The 22,812-nt window shown below is 36.5% G+C and overlaps 1 protein-coding gene across 2 annotated transcripts; it reads right to left on the bottom strand.

Annotated features, from left to right (window-relative positions):
* Window positions 1-929: 929 nt before the first annotated feature.
* On the bottom strand, window positions 930-22,764 carry nup133 (nucleoporin 133). 2 transcript variants are annotated; one of them, XM_032563364.1, is made up of 25 exons: window positions 22,470-22,764; window positions 21,093-21,208; window positions 20,494-20,597; window positions 19,699-19,932; window positions 19,396-19,566; window positions 18,357-18,512; window positions 17,252-17,322; window positions 16,169-16,316; window positions 14,841-14,991; window positions 13,929-14,083; window positions 12,919-13,010; window positions 12,590-12,753; window positions 11,321-11,415; window positions 11,027-11,251; window positions 10,018-10,140; window positions 9,264-9,363; window positions 8,917-9,180; window positions 7,992-8,125; window positions 6,578-6,736; window positions 5,471-5,606; window positions 4,354-4,472; window positions 2,762-2,842; window positions 2,615-2,679; window positions 1,947-2,035; window positions 930-1,186 (listed from the first exon to the last, which is right to left on the bottom strand). In XM_032563364.1, exons 1-25 carry the CDS (start codon window positions 22,595-22,597, stop codon window positions 1,050-1,052), a joined length of 3,417 nt encoding a protein of 1,138 aa, XP_032419255.1. In that variant the 5' UTR covers window positions 22,598-22,764; the 3' UTR covers window positions 930-1,049. The 2 variants fall into 2 exon arrangements, with proteins under 2 accessions (XP_032419255.1, XP_032419256.1); XM_032563365.1 differs by lacking the exons at window positions 7,992-8,125; window positions 8,917-9,180; window positions 9,264-9,363.
* Between the last annotated feature and the right edge of the window lie 48 nt (window positions 22,765-22,812).

Here is a 22,812-nt window from a genome sequence, read left to right as displayed (position 1 = left end):
AACAGAAATGTGGGCTTAATCAAAAATATCTCTAATAGCTACTTAAAGGCTATTTTAAAAAGATACTTTTAATCTGACAAATGACTCATCAGGATCTTAATTTGTTGGAAATATTCATTATTTAGATAAACTAGATTCCCTATAAAATTATTTAGAATTTTTTTTTTTACATAAAGCCCTGAAAAATCTGTATAACATTAAATTTGTTTGTTCCATATATTCCTAAAAAAGAGCACTTTATTCCCAGATTTGAGTCAGAAAAGTTTAGATTTTCCTCTCTGTATCGTATCTGCATACGAAAAGTATTTGTAGGGAAAATCACAAAGGCTGGCGAGTGTCTTCTGGACACAGAATTACAGAAGGAAATACTTATACAGCACAAAATAAGCTCAGTCCATTTACTATTTAACAGATCTATGATCTCAAAACAATCAGAACTGGAGTACCTCAGGGCTGTGTTGTCTCATCTTTGAAATTTAAACTATATACAAACTGCTTAAAGTTTGTCTTAAGTGGCAGTTTATTGTGTGAAGATGCTTAAATGAGGCTTTTTTGTAGAATCAGACACCTAAAATCAGAATGTACATCTGCTGTGCCTCAGCTAGCCCATTTTTAAAAATTTTTTTTCACAGTTGGAAGTCAGAAGGAATCCATTTTTGAAGCAATGAAAGTAGATCATGTCGGTTCATTTAGAGCTAATTTTGCACCTCATCTTGTACATATTGAACTTATAACCTTTGCTAAACTGAGTAAACAAAATTTTTACTGAATTACTGTAACTAGTTACTTATGATTCTGCAAGAAAAACATCAGTAAAGTTTAGAAAAGTCAAAGTTTCAATGATCTTCTCAGGAAATAATCATTTAATAAATAAATAAAAGGTTACAAATCATTCCCTCCTTGTGTTTTTGCAAAAAAAAGTCAAGAAATCAAGAATTGCCAACATATTTATTTAGAAAAAGAACAAAACTCATACAAATCTTGAACATTATTACGAGTGTAAGGCCAAACAGAAGTGCAGAAAGCTTAACTGCAATAAAAAGCAGCCATCACATCTGAGCCTGAAAGTAATGTTCATAGTTGGCTCGAAGGACAAATTCAAAGTAAGGCTTTGATTTCAAAGTGCTCAACTCGTCCTGTTCCAGCAGCTCTTTCACATCAGGCAGGTAAGTCTGCAGAGGAACACCTGGAAGGAAAGGAGACTTAGTTTAAGGTTTCTCTATAAAAGAAATGTGTTTCAAGCAGGAAAAGATCGGATTCACTGCAAATGTATATATTCATTAGATTGTTCTGATCCATGAATATTTGCATCAAAACTACACATTCAACCCAATGCTGCTGATCTATAAGTTTAACACAATTAAATCAGAAAGTTTAACACAAACTTAAAGTTTTTACTTAGCTGCTTGGCTTAGACGGAATTAAGTAAAAATATTGCACAATTCAAGAACAATTAAGGAGTAAATAATAAACAGTTAAAAGTTATTTCAAAATTTAATATATACTAATCTGTGTGTATGTACATTAATACATGGAGATATATGCATTTACTGTAGTGAATTACAATTTTGAATAAGAGTTTGTATGTAAACTTATGGACTGGCGAATTTGTACATTTTTAAACACCTTTTGGTTTATTTTACAAATAATTTTGTTTAAAATATTGCATGTTTATTTGTGCTTCTTTCCCATATATTTGTTCTGTTGAACTTTTAATTGAAAGAAAGAAAAAAGATAAAAAGAAAAACAAAAAAGAAAGACAAGGGAAAGAAAACAGAAAAAGAGACAAGAAAAAAACAAGGGGGACAGAAAGAAAAGAGAGAAAGAAAGAGAAATAAAGTAAGAAAAAAGAAAGAAAACAGTGAGGAGTTTTGATTTGTTCCTAACATCCAAAGTAAGGATTATGCCATTTTACTATAATAATAATCTAACTTGATGTGTTTCACCTTCTTGAATGAGTTTAAGGAGGATTTTCACAAAGATGCTGTCTTTAGCTGCTTCCAGAGGATCGTCGCTCCCATCAGCAGAGGACCAGCTGAAAGAAACCAGCGGTAAAGTCACATTCTGTGAAATATTTTACAGAATAAGAACGTAAACCTGACAGAACTCTATGACCACTAGAGGGCAGTAGAAGACAGTTGTGACCATAATGCAAGAGTTCCTTTTCATGCTATTTATTTACTAATAGGCTAATCTAAAAACAATCTGCGCAGTAATATATCTTATGTTATTGCATTTCAGACAATTAAATGTTTTTCTTATAAAAAATATTAGCTTTTTTGCATATTTTAATGCATTTCTATTACTAAAAAAAGGGTTAAATTTAAAAAGAAATATACACAATATGCCAATTTTTTTATCAGTTTAATTGATTAACTGAATAATTGATAGAGTAATTGGTATTTTTCTCTCTGCTCTGCATTCATAAAGCATAATTTTTTGCAAGGTTAATCAGATGCTGCTGGCTGTTGCTCTGCTTACTCATCATAACAAATGGACAAAAGTGAAAAAAGGAAAAGCAAAGATCTTACTCTACATTATGTGGGCGTCACAGTAAACGAAACACGACCTCCGATTTAACCTCTCAATAATTTAACTTAAATGAAGATCTTACTCGTCTCTCCTGAGTGCTTTGCTTAAGATTTCACATTTCAGAGAATCGATGTCCACAGAATCCTCCTGAAACAAAATCACAGAAAATCGTTTACATGACTACTGATTCAAAATGGCACCCAGAGGTGCAGCAGAAACAGGACGTTACCTCATCGATGTATTCCAGCAGGTCCAGAGCTTTTTTGAAGTCGTATTCGTTGGCTTGCCTGTTGTCATCGCAGATGTACAGCTGGAGGGAAGGAAATGCTAATCTGTGAAAATTATCTGTCATAATCTGAGGTTTCCCCAACTGGATTACACTTAGCAGAACTACAACACCGGATTCTTACAGTTCTGTTAGACAACTAAATATATCTATAAAGTGCATCTATCTCGACATCCCTGTGAATCACAGATGTTTTTCAATTTTTATCCAATTTTTGGTTCCAGTCTGTTATATGAGCTTCATTCTGACTTGTGATCTTTTGTTTGTTTCACTCTGTTACAGTAATTTAAGCCTCTTGAACGTTTTCTCACAATAAAAACAAACAAAATGTTGTGTATGTTTTTAACATATATGTAACACACAACCTAAAGTGCTGATTTGAATAGGGATGACTGATAGTTGATCTAAAGTTAACTAATCTTATCCATCGACTAACAATTAGTTGATAAGCACCCATTTTCTGAAAAATCTAAGTTCTCTTTTATCAAAGGGGTCGACTGTCTTTCTACATATCAAGGGATAATTTTGTCATATAATACCAAATATTTTTTTATTATCATTTTGTGTCCAATGTATTAAATAGTGAATAAGCATACAATTGGGGTTTCCTCACATTATTAAACTTGGACATATTCATAAAATAAAACAAAAAATGAATCTCAAAGTTGCCGAAAAGAAAAATAAAGTAGGAAAAAAATAAATGTGAAACTATTTTTTTCCACTTCTCATATAAAGAGATATTCATACAGACATACCGTCAAACTTTGTTCTTGAACGTGTGCTAAAACTTCGCTCAAAGAAGTGCATTAGCTCAAAACAGCTCGCAAAATCAACCGTGCTTATTAGCGACACATTTTTTCCGTTATGTTACAATTTTTCTACGATATCTTCACAGATTTTCATCACATCCTCGACTTCGTCGCACATAATTGATTTTTAAATGAGAAGTTGATGGTGCACTGTAATGAAGCTATTAAGAAAATTTATTATTTCAAAACAACCGTACAAGGTGAATTTTTCATTCTGTTATCTCCACCGCTTTTCATCACACCCTCAGCTTTGTAGCAGCTAATAAGGCGAAACTTAGGGAGCTTATCGAAGGCTTACATTTCAAAACAGAACCGCATAAAGTGCATTTTTCATCCCACAACGGACTCCGCTTGGACCGTTTTTCTTTCCCGTTCTAATGTGCCCCCGCCGTCATTTTGATTCCTGTACCAACGGCTCCCTTTAGGGATGACCAGCGGCGCCCCTGCTGGATGGCGGTCAAACTACAACACCGAAATATGTATAAGCGGACGTCATTAGTTAATCGATTGGAACTAACTTTAATCTAATACACCATTAGTCGTAAATCAATTAATTGTTTGTGTATAATAAAAAAGTGGAAGCAAAATCAAGCATATGTGTCAATATGTGTAAAAAATTGATAAAAAATGTGAGGCAGAAGCTGGTCAGATTATTCTGTTTATAGCTTAAAGCTGGTCGGTACCTGATCCTGGATGACAGTTGTGTGATCAGTGTTTTATTTTTACCTGTATGAGGTTGTGAGCGTTGAGCAGAGGCATGGTGTCGAGGTTCTGCTCTTTCTCCTCCAGGAGGCGCTTGGGCAGGGTCTCCTGATGCAGCAGGAAGCGCTCCTGCTCCACAATATCTGAGTCAGGCAGAGACATGGCGCTGTCAGCTACAGCTTAACAAGTTGCAATGTTTAATTATTACAGCTTGTCTCTCTAGAAATGCAGAAAAATAGACGCTAAACGTAGGGCTGAAACAGTTAATTGTTAATTATTGAAATATTCGTCAACTTATTTCGTAATTGGTTAATTTTAACTGGAGAATACAGATTCAAAAAAGGCAATAGGCTGAAAAAACAACATATTCAGAGCAGTAATTAAGTCAACATTGTACAAAAAATATATACATTTTGAATTTCAGGTCCGATTCAAGTTTTGAAAATTTTGCTATCCAGTTACTAATCAGCTAATAAAAGAATAAAAAACAAACAGATTAGCCACATACTGCATTGATAAGCAGAAAGAGCAGAACTTTTCCATAAGCTGATGTTAGAAGTTTTTAAGCTGCAGAAGCATCTTTTGCAACAAACAATCAAGTATACACTAAAGAAATGCTGTCATCGCATTTTAGACAGAAAATGTTAAATTTTCTTATTTTAAAAATGAATTATTTGTTCATATGTATCTTTTAAATGTACTTCTAATACTGTGTGAAATAAGCTCAAACGGTTAAATGAAAAATCTAAACTTTCTTTTTCGATTAATCGTCAGAAAAACAATAAAATTATTCATTACAAAAATAATCATTAGTTGCAGCCCAAGGTAAAAGAAGCATAAGTTTTAAACATAAAATTCATACTTATAACAGTTTAAATATGCTTTATAGAGTCAGAAATGTATTTTGGATGAACAATTCAACACTGAATCTCCATCTTGTTACCAGAAACTGAAACATACACAAAGAATCTGAGCCGAAAACCTGCAGCTAAGCATCCAGCTAATCTGCAATGTTTACGCTCACATAAAGTAACATCACATCAATCTCCCATGTATTTTATTACAACACAGAACAGGAGAGATGTCAGAACTAAACAAACTTAGTCTAACACCGTCTGATGAGGGTGGATATTTTTTTTACCGTCGACTTGTTTGCTGATCTCATCCTGTGGCAGATCTGAGGCCAGCGCCGTCAGCTTACTGAGAGCCAGCAGAGTCTTCTTCTTCACAAAGTATCGCGTTTCTTTGTTGGCTTGACTGTAGAGAGTCCTGTGGGCCTGCAGGGAGCAAAGTTATAACAACAGATTACATGAAATATATGCTACCCACAAAATATTAAAATTAGGGATGCATCTCATATTGATGTTTCAGGTTTCTCTTAAAAATAAATTCCTTTTCAGTGGTTTTTTACACAATGTGCGTTGATTTTCCGTTTTCTATTTTAGAATATCTGTTGTCTTTTTAGGTGCTTATAGCAGAAGCACTTATCTGTAGATGGGCTTTTATAAACAATATATCTGAAAAGTATTAGGAAGTGAAATATTGATAAAGTAAAACAATAAAACATAATATTGAAAACGTGCAAAATCATACATATAAAACAGAAATTAAAAAACATGACATAACCAGTTTTTATTAATGTATTGAAGTTTATGGCTATAAACTTTAATAAATTTCATACGTATAAACTTAAGCTTACAAAAAAAGACATTTGTATGTCTTATTTGCTTTCAATATTTTTATTTTATTGTTATTTTGTCTTGATTTATCTGTCCCACTGCACAGCAAGTTAGGTAAACATTTTATTTTTTAAATGTGCTTTATAAATCGGACTGGATTGATAAAGTCTGGAATATTTGGTTTTTGTACAGCTGAACTTAATGTGACTTTCTCTAAATATTTGAATGCACATGATCAACTTGATAATGTTTCAGTACTTTTTGCACAACTTGTTCTCCAACAGGGAACTGACTGATTACCAATATATTGTGAATCTTAAAACTGAATACAGTTAAAAAAACAACTTCATGTGGTTATTAATTGAAGATACGTTAGCACATTTTTCCAAACAATAAAAGCCCCGACTCTATTTACAAACTCATTTTCACTCAACTTGAAATTTAGCAAAAAAGATCTTTTCCCCTTTTAAACTGGAAAACCAAAGTTTACATAAGACGTTAAAGCCAGAATAGCCCCATTCTGAGCTAAGATCCAACAGAGTTGGTTTATTAAACAGAGGTTTGCATACATTCTGGAAGTCGTTGATGCAGATGTGGTGCAACCAGCTCAGGTGTTGGTGAGACTGCAGGAAGCTGGCCAGCTGCTGGTGCTGCGCGGCGGGTTGGGCCAGCAGCTTCCCCCGCTTCCCTTTCTCCATGTACCAACGAAACAGGAAGTCAGAGAAGTTCTAGAAAAACAGAGCGAAACAAAGGAAGAGTTTGTTTACGTGAGCAGGATTCGGTTTTTAATGTTTGTTTGTGTTTAGATGTTGTTTGTTTCAGAAATGAGGATTAGCCGTTCTTCACACACAGTTAATTTGTAGGTTTTCATTTGCAAAAGAGAGAAAAATTCACTGAGTTTTTATGACAGATTGAGTAGAGGACAAGGAGAGTTGGCATTTGGTACGAGCAGGAGCAAGATGGAAGGAAGGAAGGAAGGAAGGAAAAAAGAAAGGAAGAATGAAAGGAAAAAAGAAAGGAAGAAAGGAGAAAGAAAGCAAGGAGAGATGAAAAAATAAATTCTTAGTAAAAATAGGGAAGGCTAGAAGGAAATAAGCAAGGAAGGACAAATAGAACGAAGGATCAAAGGAAAGGAGGAATGAAAAAAGGATAGATTGGAAAAAGGAGGGAAGGAAGGACAGAAGGAAGGAAGGAAGAAAGAAAGGAGGCAATGAAAAGACAAATAGGAAAAAGAAGGGAAATAAGGAAGATGAAATTATAGGAGGAAAAGAAGGAAAAGAGGAAGAAAAAAGCAAGAAAAGAAGGACAAATGGAAGGAAGGAAAGAAGGAAGGAAGGATAGAAGTAAAAGAAAGAAAGGATGAGCTGGGAGAAGAACAAATGGAAGGAAGGATAAATGGAAGGAAGGAGGATAAAGGAGTGCAAAGGAAGCAAAGAAAAATGTAGGAAAAAGGAAAGTTTTTTAGTGACACGGGTAGGACACTAGGAAGGAAAACAGGAAGGAAAGAAGGAAGGGTCTGTTAGAGAAAGGGAGGAAGGAAAGTTGCCCAAAAGTAAAGGAACTACATGATGAAGGAAGGAAGGGAGGAAAGAAGGACACAACAGGGAGTCGAGTTAGAAAACATTTTTTTATGCTGCATTTCCAAATTTATTCAGCATTTTTCCAGATCAGGAAAACATAATTTTTATCATTTTTCTGACTGTCCAGGAACCTGAACACGGATCCGGTAAAAAAAATAAAATATATATATACAGTATATATATATATATACTGTATATATAGTCTCCGTCACTAGCCACTTAATAATAATAACAATATATATACTCTTAGAAAGCTTATTTAAGGAGATATTAAGTGGGCAGTGATGTACGGATTAAGACACTTCTAAGTGTTTTAATGTTCAACATAACTACAAACCTTTCCATATTAAATAATAAAGGACTCCCTGGTTTGGCATCTGCTGGTTCTGTACCGGTTCTGTACCTGGTCAGCGAACTTGGCCATGTAATGCTGCAGGCGGTTCTGGTTGTCGGTTTGCTCACACATCTGGACCAGGATGTCGAAGTCACAGTACTTTTCTGCCAGCGCCGCGACCCACTGGTACTGACCGAGCTCCACTGCAACACACATCATCCATATGGAGGCCCAAAAGGGACAAAATTAAATACCTACTGAAAACATTAGTTTTATTAAATGCTTAAATAATTGTTTTAATAGAGAAGTAATTTACTGAATATTTAATTAGATGATTAAAATAATAATCAATGCAGATAGCTAAATGGACAGGGCCTTTAATCGTTTCCAACATAATACCCAAGTAAGGTGTCCAAAGTGCGGCCCGGGGGCCGTTAGTGGCCTTCCGAAGGATTTTGGGCAGATACAGACTTTATATGTGAACTTTTTTTTTTTTGTTACAAAAACATACTAAGTACAAAAAAATACACATAGTGTTTCATATCAGTTGATGTTAATAATTATTGACAAATTTTTTTGTTTTAAATATCTGAAACTCTGCCAAACAGGTGATGTGACCATTCCTGTTCTATCAACACTCTTCCCTCCACGTTGTTTTAAAAAAAAATTATTATTATTTTTAGGCAGTTAAATGTGGTGGAACCTTAAATTGCTGCTGCGCAGTTACTCAGCAGGTTGTTGCTAGGCAACCACAGAATGAGTGAGTTGCTAGGCAACCAAAGAAGGAGTGAGTTAGCTGATTCCACCAACATTTGTTTAGCTGAATAATAAATATTCTGTCAGACAAACTATCTGTTGATATTGATCACGTCTATCGCGGTAGATATCGTTATTGATTTATTCTCTAGCCCTGTTTCAACTCAACGACTCGAAGGAAAAAAGTTTGGGTGCCTCTGATGTAAGAGATTGTCAAAGCTTAGCGTCTTCCACTCACACAGAGGGCTGAGTAGCTCTGAGCGCAGCTGGCTGTATTCCATCTCCAGGCCGTCGTAGCGCTCTTGTTGGGCCCCCAGGGGCCCCTGCTTCTGCAGGGAGGACAGCTGGGCCACATAGCCACCTAGGTAGATGTCCAACAGCGCCACCAGCTGCTCACAGAGGGCGCTGCGCAACTCTGAGTCGGCGTGAGGGTAGACAGAGTGCAGGATGATTTCGTGCTGGTGAGAAAGGACGGTGCGAACGCCTCCTACACCGCCTGAAGCTGGAGGGAACGGGGTGGGGGAAAACTGTTCAATATTTAATTATTATTTAATGTTAAATCAATACGTCGCTTTGGTATATTACCCGTCCATGGAATATATTCTGGCTCTGCAGATGCATTTTCTGAAGCTCTGTACATGGAGGCTTTCGTCTCTCTGTACTGACCTGCAGCTTGAAGCATGTCCTGCACACAGACCACAAGTTTTCTGATTTATATTTTTGCATAAAGAACAAAGGTGCCAACATGGTGCAATGATGTCAGGCATAAATATTAGCTACAAGATGCATATTTTCAGGGTCAAAGAGCACAAAATAACTCAATTTATGGAGTTTTGCTATGCGAAAAAATCCAAAAATATTTACCACTTAGAATTTGTTCACTTTTCATATATTTTCTCTGCTTTTAAAAGTATTTAAAAAGTTACAGAGGAGGCGGCGTTTAGAGGTAAAGGCTATGTGGCTCTGGGAACTCAGAGCGGGCTTTAACCTTTGACCTAAGGTAATGGCGTTTGAGCTAAGAGGTCGAAATTTCACCCCTAAATTCTAATTAATATTTAACCCTAGAACTTTAAGACATTTTAAGTATTCAAAAATAATTAAACAAAACAAGAGAAACAACAAATAAAATGAGTTATCTGTAAACAAAATGGATCTTCAAAAAAAGGACAATTTTGAGACCAAAGCAACAGACTGAAGTTTTATCATCCAGAAAGAGAGAAAAGAGAAAAACAATACATCATCCAAATGGAAATTATTGATAAAATTTTTATTTATCATGTGATTAATGGATTTATTGCTCACTGCGACTGCACTAGCTGTGAACTAGTGACGCGTTTACCTTGAGTATGTTGTTAACTGTGAGCACAACGTCAGCCCACTGCTCTGAGTCGACCGGGTTCTCCTTCAGGATCCGCTCCTCCTCCTCCACCAGACAGTCGAACAACAAGGAGATCTGAGACACCTGGGGAAAAACGCGACATCAGGGGTGTCCAGACATTTAGCCGTGGGCCAAAACTGTAGACTCAAAAGTAATGGCGGCCCAAAAAATAAATACAAAAAATAAAAATCAACCAAATAAAGTGGCCCAATATTTACTGTAGGTCCAAATCCCAAAAGGGATTTTTTACAACTGTGTATCAGGAGCAAATTTTCACCAAAAAAAGTGACTAATATCAGAAATTTTCTGGAAAACTTGGAAAAATTTCTTTAGAAAAATGTTTAAAAGATTTTTTTTTGGTGGAAATTTCTGATATTAATCTGAAAACGAGATTTTTTTTTCTAGCAAATTTCCTTCCTGAGATTACTCTCAAAAGTTCTGAGTTTCTTGAAAGATTTTTCTTTTCTTCAACAAAGATGATAATACGCCATTTGCTGTTCTAACAGAAGAACATTTAGTTTTCAGTGTCTTTTGGGCTCAACTGAATAAATTTTCAGTAATAAGAACAGGATTTGGGTGACTTTGTTTCAAAACGCTTGCTCTATTCAGCCAAGTTTAGGAAAGAATAAAAGATCATTTTGGATGCAGCAAAGTTGTTTTTTCAGTAAAAGCCTCTTGGTTTTCCCTTTTATTGAAACTTGGTTATAAAAACACAAAGACTTTGTCTTGTACTTTACATGTTTCTGTGTAAAAAAAAATTATGTCTGTAACAAATTTTCTGCTGGTAATAAATTAAAACTCTCCATCTGTATCTACGGGACAAATTTGAATCATTTTAAAATTGCAGTCAGGGGCCGCACAAAATCAGTCCAAGGGCCACATATGGCCCCTGGGCCTCACTTTGGGCAACCCTGCGCTGCATCGTTAAAACGTCATCCGGCGGCCAAACAGCAGTTCCTCAGACACACACCTCCCTGAAGAAGACGTCGGCCGCCGTGAGGCTGGGCGGCACCGCGGTGTTGCTTCGCTGCAGAGCGACGTTGATGGCCCGGTTCACCAGCTCGGCGTGTTTGTTGTGGTGGTTCTTCAGCACCATGGCCGCCTGCAGTTTCTCAGCGTGCTCGCACAGCAGCAGGCGGGTTGCCATGGGAGACGACCTCACCGTCACCTGGCTGAGTCGGTCCAGCAGGCCCACCTGATCCGCGGGTCAAACGTGAGACGTGAAGAAACCCAACATGGAAGAGGAGGAACGGAGTTAGGATACCTGGAGCAGGAAGTCCATGAAGCAACAGTGAGCCTTCATCTTGTCCTCCAGCTGGTGGAGGATGATGAGGGACGTGAGAGGAAAACCAGCACTCTCTGAAATAACCAAAGAAAAAAATGAAATTCAAGTTATTATCTTTGGGCCTAAAGAAGATCCATCTTCAGCTTCAGTTATTAGAGCTGGAAACCAAAGATCAGGCCTGAAATCTGAGACCTGAAGCTTCAGAGTCACATAAAGGCAGTTACAAAGTCGGTCTTCTATCACTTGAAGACCGTCTCTAAGATTAGAGGACTAATGTCCCAACTAAATCTAGAGAAACTCATTCATGTGTTTATCTTTAGTCAAATTGATTTCTGCAACAGTTTCTTCTTGTGTCTTGTCTCTATGCTGTAACTGCGAAATAATTTCCCTGCTGGGATGAATAAAGTACTTCTATTCTATTCTATTCACAGGTCTGCCTAAAAAAATCTAACAAACAGCTGCAGCTGATCCAGAACGCCGCTGCTAAAATAAAATACTGTTGTTAAAATACATTAAAAACCTTCCTGATTATTCAGGTCTTCTGGTTCTGGTCTACTCCATCTATGTTTGTATTGACCATATAATTGTGTATATTGGAATTACAACAGTGAATTGACTTCATGAAAATACAGCAAGCGCTAGGATGAGGTGGGTTTTTTTGGCTGTATTGAAATTACTGTATTTCACAAAACTGCAATAGAAACAGTTTTTTTGTATCACTGTATTTTTTTGTATCACTGGGTCGTGATCATCAGCCGGATGACTACTGGAGGAAATGACAAAAAAGTCCACAGGAAGTAGTTGGAGGATGATGGCGCTGGATGTTTTTTAATGACTTATTGCACAAACAAACTAATTCACGTGATTTTTCTTGCGTTTTTTATTTGATGGAAACACTGCAATCGAGAAATTGTGTGTTTTTGACATTAACAAAATATTGACAAAAGTTTTGATTCCCCAGAATCAGAACCAAACATGGAGAAGCAGAACTCACTTTTTATCCTGCTCTAATCTGGAACAAACTTCCAGAAAACAGCAAAACTGCTGAAAAACTGAGTATCTTTAAATCAAGGCTAAAAACCTACCTGATTAGAGCTGCCTTTGATTAGCAGTACATGCAACACTGATCAACATATTTGATGTAGTTGCTGAATAAATTTGGTGATGGTATTTCACTAAATGTAATGTGTAGCGCTTGTTTAATAATTGGGACCATATGAAGTTTTTAAGATGGAAAGCACGCCTCACCGCCGAGGACAGACTCGGCCCAGCGAGGGTCTGACGCCGGGTAATCGTCCACCAGTTCCAGGTTGATCTGAACCACAACGGCGTCCAGCTCAGCTCCTTCCTCTCCATCAGCGTCGGCAGTAAACAGGTCGTCTGTGACCGTCTGGGCGCCAACCAGGTCGTTACTGAGCGAGAAGGAAATCACAGGAATCACACTAATATTCTATTATGACTGCAGTTTTTTTTATTTTATTTTAAAGCAGATCCATGCAGTAATGCTGATTACTGCAGTGAATACCAAAATCGAAAGAAATCAGTTGGTAAGAAATAGTTGTTTTGTAGCGACATACCGGCAGAACTGGAGGAAAGCTGCCTTCAGCAGTTTGGTTTTGTCCTCCTGAGCAACGGGCTCTGATCTGGTTGGTGTTTCCATGGCAGAAATCTGGAAAAAAAAAATTATATCAAGAAAGTGATTAAATGATTCAATGCAAATTCTTTACTTCAGGTTTCCCTGCTTCTAATCAGTGTTTCACATCTCAAACGGTGCGATAGAGGGTTTGTTTGGAGGCACACAGAGCCAGAAGACATTAGTGAGTAAATAAATCAGACGTATTATTTCTCTCATTATTGCGAATTTTAGCAAGTAGAAATAATTTTGGTAATTCCAGCTGACAGGGAAGAGGTGGAGGAGATATAATAACAATAAGATAATAAGAAAGAAATCAATTAATTGAATGATAAATTAAAGCTAACTCAATTATTTCCGTCTCCATATTTTATTGTTTTTCTCTTTTCTACCAAAAACTAGATAACAAAAGTCTTCAGTCTGGTGCTTTGGTCTCAACTAGCTGCTTTTTTGAAGGACAATTTTGTTTACAGATACTACATAAGTCATTTTATTTGTTGTTTCTGTTATTTTGGATATTTAAAAAGTCATCCAGTTCTAGGGTTAAATGTTTATTAATTTAAAGTTTATTGATCTTTGAGAATGGGTCCTTCCATTATTAAGCCATTATTACCATTATATTATTTGAATATGGTCTCAAAACAACAATATTATCGTTTATCGCAATAACTTCTGGGACAATTTATCGTCCAGCAAAATTTGTTATTGCGGTAGATATGTTATACTATCATGTCACGGTGATAGCTTTAAACTAGTACAAAAATATCTTCATAAAAGTTACATAGTTACATACTAAGGCTTCAAAACACTTTAATGCAAGAAACATCCGGCTGCAAAACATCCAGAAGAATAAAGTTATATTTCAGTAGCATGCTGCAACTGAATTAGACGCATCCTTCCTTGGTGTAAACCTTCAGAGATATAGATCATCGGATTGTGTTTTGGTCGTTTTACCTCGGGCGCTGCAGCCAGCGAGGAGCACAGCGAGTCCTCCATGGTCTCTGGCAGGATGGAGGCGCTCTCTCTGGCCACCACAGCTACCAGTCCACTGTTCTGGGAGAAAAACACCGGCAGGTTGGAGCAGCAGCCTCCTCCACGTATGCCATCACCTGAACAGACAGACACATTTGTTTGCTTACACTTAAACCCCACATTGCTGCCTTTCCTTACACTCGTCGCATCACTTTTCTTTTCCAGTAGCCATTGTACAGCTCATACAGCATTAGAACAAGCTGACCAAATGAGCTGGAGCTCAGCTTAGGTTGCTAGGCAACGGGCTGAGTTTGGTTGTAGTTGCTAGGTAACGGCTCAGTGCATGTTGAATGTGACTTAATAATCAGTAGGTTTTTGAAATGGCTCATTTTCCACGAAAAACGTTAACATATTTCCAGAAAACGGCTTGGTGCGTTTTTTCTAGCGCTTGGGGGTTTATTTTTTAGAAGAAATAAAAATCTAAATAGAAAAACAAAAACATGCTAAATATTAATTTTTCATAACAGTTTCCCTTTAAGTCCCTTTTATGTTACCGTGTTGGTGGTGAGAATCAACACAAAGTCAAATCCTGATCAAAACAACTATATTTTTAACAACTTCTCTTTATCTGCACATTTATATCTGTACTTCTGTCTGATAACGACAAAGAAATATATAAAATATTTATTTTTAACAATACTCTGCAGAATAGGCAAGAGTAGATAATTTAATATTTTAATAAGCTCTCATTAGTCTTTCTTCTAATAATGTCATAAAACCCAAAACAAAGCAAAGATGTCATCAATATTTTTTCCTTCAAGAATTTAACATTTTTCAGTTGGATGATTTTTTTTTTTATAAGTTTATATAAGAGGGGAAAGAAATGAGTCTTACCTGGTGAGTTGAAGCTAATTTTCTCATCTGGTAGCGCCGCCCTGCTGGTGCCGGTTGAGCAGGCCGACACCATCTCCTTGTTGTACAGGACGGCAGTGGTACCAGGTGGATCGGGCAGCACAAAGCGTGTGGCCTGCAGCTCTTCCTCGCTCTGATGGAACCGAACAGAGTCAAGAATAAACAGAAGGCCTTTAAACTTAAACTATTATTTCAAAATGTGTTTTACCCCGTTATAAAGAGTACATCAGTGGAGAATAAAACCCAGGCTGTGCAATAAGGCTGAGAAACGAATCACAATACAAGCATTTCATATCAGTCTATAGATAATTATTAATTAGCACTTTGTTTTAAATACCTGAATATTGCTAAACTGGTGGCGTAAACTTTCCTGTTTTATCGGGAGTTTTCACTCCACACGGTTGTTTTTTCTTAATTTTAGGCAGTTATGAGTCACAGTGGCCAAACCTGAAACTTCTGCTGCCAGTTACCCGTTGCTAGGTAACCAAAGAGTGAGCAAGTTACTTGTTGCTAGGTAACCAAAGAGTGAGTTAGTGGATTCCACCAACTGACTTTATTTCAAACAAATAACATTACATAGAGGATCTTTTAACACAAAGATAAATATCACAATGCTACAATAAAAATAAAAATAACCAGACATCGACAACATTGGTGTCAAGGTCTTGCAATCTACAAAGTAGAATAAATAAAGTAGCAAGTAAAAGTTAAATAAATGTATACATAAATGGGTAAAATAAAATAATGTGTACCCTTTAGTCTACATAAATACTACTTTAACAAAAAGTGACAAAAACACATCCAAATACGTGAATTAAAACTTATCTGCAAGATATAGAAGCTTGTTTTAAGTAAATAATTCCTTGATATTGATGAAAAATGATCAGTTCTATTGGCAGATTATTTCACTTATAGCATGGGGAAATTGTCTTGCTATAAGTACATTTATTTGCCAGTTGAACTAGTACTTTTTCACAAATATTAAGAATTTTTTAACTTAAAAGATGCTCATATCTTGATGCAAAGATAAATTAGTTTTGTCTTATTTCAAATGTAATAAGATATTTGAGCAAGAAATGAGATCTGGTGTTTTTGCAGTGAATAAGGTTGAGAAATGTGTATTTTTAGATATTCTATGATAAATTTGTATCTGCTTGTTATGTTTTCCATCTTTTTTCAGGCTTCTCTGTTTTATTACTATAAAAGTCTCAGAATATTAACATAGGAGTGGAAGATTATCATTTTATACTGACTTTCCAGAATGTAAAAACTAAGTTCTTGAAGCGTGTTGGTGCAGGATGGACACTGACCTGGAATGGACAGCTGTACTTGGTCACTTCTACAGTGAACTGGTCAGAAATTGTGTCTCCGGTCTCCTGCAGGGTGACCAGGCAGAAATAAGCCAGGCAGGGCGAATCTGATGGATGCCAGGCTGCAGCCAAAACCACCAGGCCGAGTCTGGAGGCATGCACAACAGGGTCTGGGATTTAGACATCATACGGTGGGCACGGAGATCAAATTTTCAGGGTGTCAGTTATTTGATTTACAAGGTGCAACGGGGAGTCTAGTGCTTAAGAGCATCAACAGTCGGCCAAAACGATAAGAAAAAGTCACCGTAAACACAAGATGCTACATTAAAGAGGCAGGATTAAATGTTTTCCAGGCACATAGTGCCGATTTATAGCCCAATCAGGCAAATAATTGTTATAAAAATTTTTGTATATATCAAATATGACTTAAAAGAAATTTGACTTTGTAGTTTAATGCCTTGAAATTGGGCCTCTGTCTCTTTAAGAAACTCCTGCTCTTTCTGAAACTACAGGAAGTCATCACAACATGGCTCCTCTATTAAACCTTTAACAACATTTTTATCTGTTTCAATGAGAAGCAGCTCGTACAATAAGCTTAGCTGATGCTCAGTTCCACCAGGTGTTTGCTAATTGCTGCTGGCTAGTCTGAAGGAGCTGAGTGGGGGAGACGCAGAAGCTTGGAAATTATATTTACAAAAATATCTGCTAAAATCTGCTTTTAAAATTGCTTAAATTCAGTATTCACAGAACAAGAAACATAGACATTAATGCTCTAAGAAAATAGATTAAAACCTGTTAATGTTGAATTTCTGAATCACACAAATTGCTTTCTTGTCTTCATAATAATCAAGCTAACACTTATTTATACCTTCCCTTCATTTTTCCTCTCTTATCATCTAGTTTGCAAGAAATTCTTGCATTAAGGTGCAACGACCCGACACCTGTCAGTGTGTACTGCTCTGATTTTGTTCTTTAGCTGCATTTTAATCAACACAAGTCACAATAAAACTGGACTGAAATGATTTCTCATCATCAGCCTGATGTTTTTCATTCCCTTTCAGACAGAAAGATGAAACCACTCACTGGCTCGACTTCATATCCAGGTATGTGACGTTCGCTCCCTCCTTCAGCTCCTCATAGTTGCTCTCAGACCCCTGGAGGAAAAAGTTCAGTCACATTTTCTGGAAAATCAATGTTTGCTTTAAACATGCAGCTTCCTATAATATAACAATAGTATTTAGCAATTTTATTAAGGCCTTAGTTTTGAGTAAGGCTGGGCGACAAATCAATATTATTAATCTAATTTTTGGCTTTTGAAGATTCAATTTTTAGAAAATTGAGATTATTTTTCACCAGTTCAGTGTTTGAGTTTTCATATTTCAGAGTGGTGTCAGCCGCCATCTTGTTTTACAGTTTCTATTTATTTAAACTTTGAATATTAGAGCTAGGTTAGGATTAATTTTTTGCAATTATGAGAATAAATTCATAGAAGAAGAATGAAGAAGTATTACTGGAACTCCAACTAACGAGAGTAACCAAAATTTATAATGTTGAGAATCTTCTGAAGTTAAATTAAGATAAAGAAATACTTAATCCTTTGACATCTCTGCATCACATTATTATTGGTAGCAGGACTTTGAAATTATTGAGCAACAACTGAGTCTATTTTGAAAAAAAAAACCCAAACAGATCTGGTCATGTCAGATCTTGATAAATCTACAATTTCTTTTCTTTAAAACAACTTTTCTCTTCATTTTAAGACGTTCTTGTGGTAAAACAGCATCTTTATTCTGCTAATATTCAGCTTCTACGGACCACAAATCTGGAACAAACTTCCAGAAAACTGGAAAACGGCTGAAACACCAAGTTCCTTTAAATCAAGACTAAAACCCCATCTGTTTAGAGTTTACTCTGTACCATAATAAATGAAACATTGACCAACATATTCGAAATTCATCAAAATGTAATGTTTGTTTCTGGTTTTTTCAATTTTGCGTTGTAGTACTCCGTCCTACAACTCGCAGAAGAAGGGTTGATTGAAATAAAAGCCACTTTTTAAAATATATTTATTGTCTTTTCTTTTTAGAAAAATGCTGTAAATGCAGTCCCAGTTGGATTCCTGACTCCAGCAGAAGTTCGAATCTGCTTTCAGCCATTTCACTGCGACACATGTTGCGTTCTTACTGACCCAGATTGAATCCACGATGCTCTCAGTCAGAGCTTTCCTGGTGTCCCAGCTGAAGATCTGGTGCTCTGTGCTGTCGTCCACTTCCCATTTGCTCACAGTGGAGCTGGTCAGCGAGTACAAGCAGCTGGTTCCCTCCACCCACAGGACGCTGTGGAGCTGCAGAGACATTTATAGGATGATTTATATACAGTTCAACTGCTGATGCTGGACAGATTTTTGGGAGTTTTCAAGGTTTTTCTCCAGATCCAGAGCGTTGGTTTGCATTTGAAACAACATTTTGAAACTTTACTTTCTGAAACGTCACTTTAGGCTTCACTAACACAGCAGGTATTGATGCTCAATTCTGATTTTTTTTTCTGAAATCTGTTTTTTTTTGTGTGTGTGGGGGGAGGGGTGTAGGCCTGTCACTATAACAAATGTTGCTGGACAATAAATTTTCCCAGACGTTATTGTGATAAACAATAATATTGTTATTTTGAGACCATTCTCAAGTAATATAATATTAATTGCATAATAATGCAACAAAACATTCTCAAATAAACTTTAAATTTGAATGAAAATTTAATACTGGATCTAGAAGACATTTTAAATATCCAAAATAAATAAACAAAATAATAGAAACAACAAATAAAATGAATTATTTAAAATTGATCTTCAATAAAATGTCTAGTTGAGACCAAAACACCAGATTGAAGATTTTTTTATCATCTTGTTTGTGGTAGAAAGAGAAAAACAATAAATCATGCAAATAGAAATAATTGAGTTTGTTTTAATTTAACTGATTTATCACTTATTGCGACAGGCCTACGTAGTCGTTCATCCTACTAATTTATTTTGAGCCCCTTCTTTTATATGTTGAGGTTTGTACACATTATTTAAATAAAAAAGAAAACAAAAACAATAATAAACAAGTTTAGAATAAACTGGGACATCAAAAATGTCTAAAACCCAAAGGATCCAGTTCATCTAATGTTTTTTGGGGTGTAAAATATCTTGCCGTTCTCCGTCTAGCTGGAATTGCAAACTGAATATAACTCACTTCGTCGTTAGCTGGAGGGGAGAGGATGCCGAACAGACTGGACACACGGCGCCCGATCCCGGACAGAACCCCCTGACCCTGCTGCAGGGCTCGGTACTGCAGCTTCCCTGAAGAGTCCGAGCTCGCTCTCAGCAGCTGATTCTTCACAGACGATAAGACAAAGCTTCCACCCTTAAAGAGAAAATAGGAAAAAAGTTGAAGTAGCAGCAGAAGAACAGGATAGAAACCATCACAAGGCTTAAAAACAAGATTTCTGTCAAGATAAATACAAATAATTTCAAACTTTTTCTATTTTTTACGAACTCTGAGTGCAACAACGAAGTTGCAAAGATCTCCCAGGTTCACATCCGACTCTGTGTAGATCCCCTCGTGTGCCAGACTCGGCCAGAAGCGAGCCGTTCCTTCTGCAGCCACGGCGAGGATGGAGACGGACTGAACGGTGGCCGTCCTGAGAGGAGCGGCCGACGTCAGAGCTACCAGGTCGGCCGTGTAGGTGAACTCACTGCTGGGCAGCTGCAGCTCTTTGCAAACAGACAGCTGCAGCAAAACACACGTTTTATTCTCATTCAAACTAAAAAAGACTTCATCTATTCTACATCAGAAACTATTTATAGCTTATTCATTTTCAACAGATCATATTTTATGCTGATTTGTAGGGCTGGATGAAATGGCTTCAAAATAAAAGCTCATCCAAGAACCGATTTTTATCTCTTTTTTTGCTAGCTTTTGTTTCTAAATGAAAAAAAAAAAGTTTCAATACAAGATCCAATTTTACACAAAAGAAATTTCCTAGCTTTATTCTAAAAAAGAAAATATTTTTAAAAAGTGGATTTTATTTCAACCACTACAGTGGAGTATTAGAGCCAGGCTACAAGAATGTTTAATTACAAGATTATAATCAAAATATTAGCAGAATAATGACGCAATTTTACCAGTAAAAACGTCTCAAAATTACGATAAAAAAGTTGTTTTATTGAGAAAAAAGCTTTATCGGGATTAGCAGCTCAGCTTGTGTAGATCTTTTTTCACAAAAATTGAGTCTTCAGGGACCAATAAGATTGGTTTATCGCCCCGCCCTACTGATCTGGTTTATCGTACCTTGGCTACAGCAGTCTGGCAGATCTTCCAGATTATTAGTCTCTCTCCACAAACCATCCAGGCCCAGCCGCTCTCGTTCACCTTAACTGAGATCGGGTCGTCAGCTAGAAGAACCAGAAACGACTTAGAAAACAATAGTGGAAAAAAATAAAACTTTAATATTTCCCCTGTTTATTAACACACCAAACTGAAAATTTGGATTTATTTCAGCATGTAAATGCATCAATGTTTTGTACATTTATTTGGTGAATTAAAACAACACTTAAAAACATTTCTGAGAGCGAAATTAAGAATAGTTCAAAGTAGGAATCGCCAAGTGACATTTCAACGAAATTAGCAATTAATCTTAAATATCTCTAATTAACATTTAGAAATGTGAATGCATAAATATCTGACATATTCTGTCATTATTGTGACATTTAATAAATACATATAATTTTAGTAACTCTAGTTGACCTAAAAAAAAAAAAAGAAAAGCTTGGTCTGATTTCACTACAGATGGTGAGAAAAACAACAAGGTGTATGTAATCTTATGGCTTTAACTATAGAGAGAGCATTCCTGTTTCTTTCCCTCCAATCAGGGATAAAGCTTTTCTCACCTTCAGCCATGGTGAGAGCTTCCATCACTTTGACAGGCAGCGACGAACCAAACGTCTGAACGTCGTAGTAAACCGTCTCAGTGACAGTGTGGTTCTGCACTCGAGTGGGCGTCGACCTGACGAGGAGCGATTACACACATCAGGACTGGATTTTTAGCATAATCAACAGGATAATAACATAAAGTGTTAGTTTCTGATAAAATGTGGATTTTAACGATTTGCAGAGGACAGAAGGAAAAGTGTTGATTGAGCTGGACTTCCATTTTTAACTAAAATGCAGCACCAAAGTTTGAGATCTCTTGAATATTTCTTCGCTCTTGTTGTGGGAAAATTTATTTCCAAGCACTGTTAGATGAAATCACTCAATCAGGTTTATTTGTATATTGTGCACAATACAGACAATCAATAATAAATAAATTCCAAATGAAAAGCTCTACAGGCAGAGTCAACACATTGGTTTTATACCAAGGACAAGGGATCCAAAACATGGGAAACAGTCTGGTTCCCATGCAGGTGCAGGAAAACAACTCCCGACTTTGTGTGTGTAGCCCAAACAGGTTCTTTTGGTGGGACTTCACAAGTATTTAATATAACATGATCAGCAGATGTTAACTTATAATAATTTTCCCACCACACTTTCCAAAGGAAAACACATTTCAATGTAGCTGCACCAATTTAACCAATTTCATAAATAAGATCCACCAGATCATTTTTTAGAGATTTATTATTAGTAAGCCCGGAGCAATAAGCAATAACTCCATTTATCATATGATAAATCAAAACTAACTCAATAATTTCTATTTGCATGATTTGTTGTTTTGCTCTTTTCTCTCTTTCTACCAAAAACTGGGTGACAAAAGTCTTCAGTCTGGTGTTTTGGTCTCAACTGGCTCATTTTAAAGGACAATTTAAATTGCCTTCCAGTTCCAGAGTTAAATGTTCATTAGAATTTAAAGTTCAGTGACCTTTGGGAATGTGTTCTTGAGTTAGTACATTGTTACTATTATGTTACTTGAAAATGTTCTCAAAATAACAATATTATCATTTATCGCAATAACTTCTGGAACAATTTATCGTCCAGAATTTTTTTTTTTATCGTGAACGGCTTACTTGTTAGTCCTCTGCATTAATATTCTAGAATGGCTGCAAAAGCCAATGATTTTATACGGTAAACTTTATTATGCATAAATACCAAAATTTCAGCTAAAATGGGCTTTTATTGTTTTAAAAGCAGGTAACTATATTATATGACTGCATGTGCTTTTTGTTTACTCGAGTTCCCTAGGAGACAAGGACGTACAAATGTGTGGGGTTTTTTACTTTAAAGTGGAAATATAAAACTAAAACAAAGCCTGTGTTCAGTGTGCGTCCACTCACCTCGCCGTCATAGGCGTCCTGCGAGGGGAAAACATAAACCCACCACCCGACCCAGAGACGCTTTTCCTCCCAGTAACTCTGCCCTGATGCCTGCGGCCGGAGCCCGGGGCGGTCCGGGGGCTAAACATGCCTGCGCCTGCACTCCGAACTGTTCAATAGTCTATAAAGAGCTCTGATGATCAATACACAAAACAGCAGACCGAATAAATCCACATCAAACGGTGAAAAAGATCAATTTAACCGCTCTTCAACACAGCACTCTCCAAACAACGCGCGGTTCAGTCGCGATGATTGAACGTCATCACTCAACAACCACGTGACCAGAACAGAACTCAAATCATCA

The sequence above is a fragment of the Xiphophorus hellerii genome, chromosome 5, assembly GCF_003331165.1.
Source record: "Xiphophorus hellerii strain 12219 chromosome 5, Xiphophorus_hellerii-4.1, whole genome shotgun sequence".
Lineage (NCBI taxonomy): Eukaryota > Metazoa > Chordata > Actinopteri > Cyprinodontiformes > Poeciliidae > Xiphophorus > Xiphophorus hellerii.
This window is presented reverse-complemented; position numbering and strand designations above follow the sequence as displayed.

Excerpts from the sequence above, each read along its gene's own strand:
- nup133 (XM_032563364.1), bottom strand. The coding sequence starts at position 22,597 with ATGTTTAGCCCCCGGACCGCCCCGGGCTCCGGCCGCAGGCATCAGGGC. Across the intron at positions 20,598-21,092 it reads AGCTCTCACCATGGCTGAAG|CTGACGACCCGATCTCAGTT; the intron begins GTGAGAAAAGCT and ends TGGTTCTTCTAG. Across the intron at positions 4,473-5,470 it reads GATCAGCAAACAAGTCGACG|ATATTGTGGAGCAGGAGCGC; the intron begins GTAAAAAAAATA and ends TGCCTGACTCAG.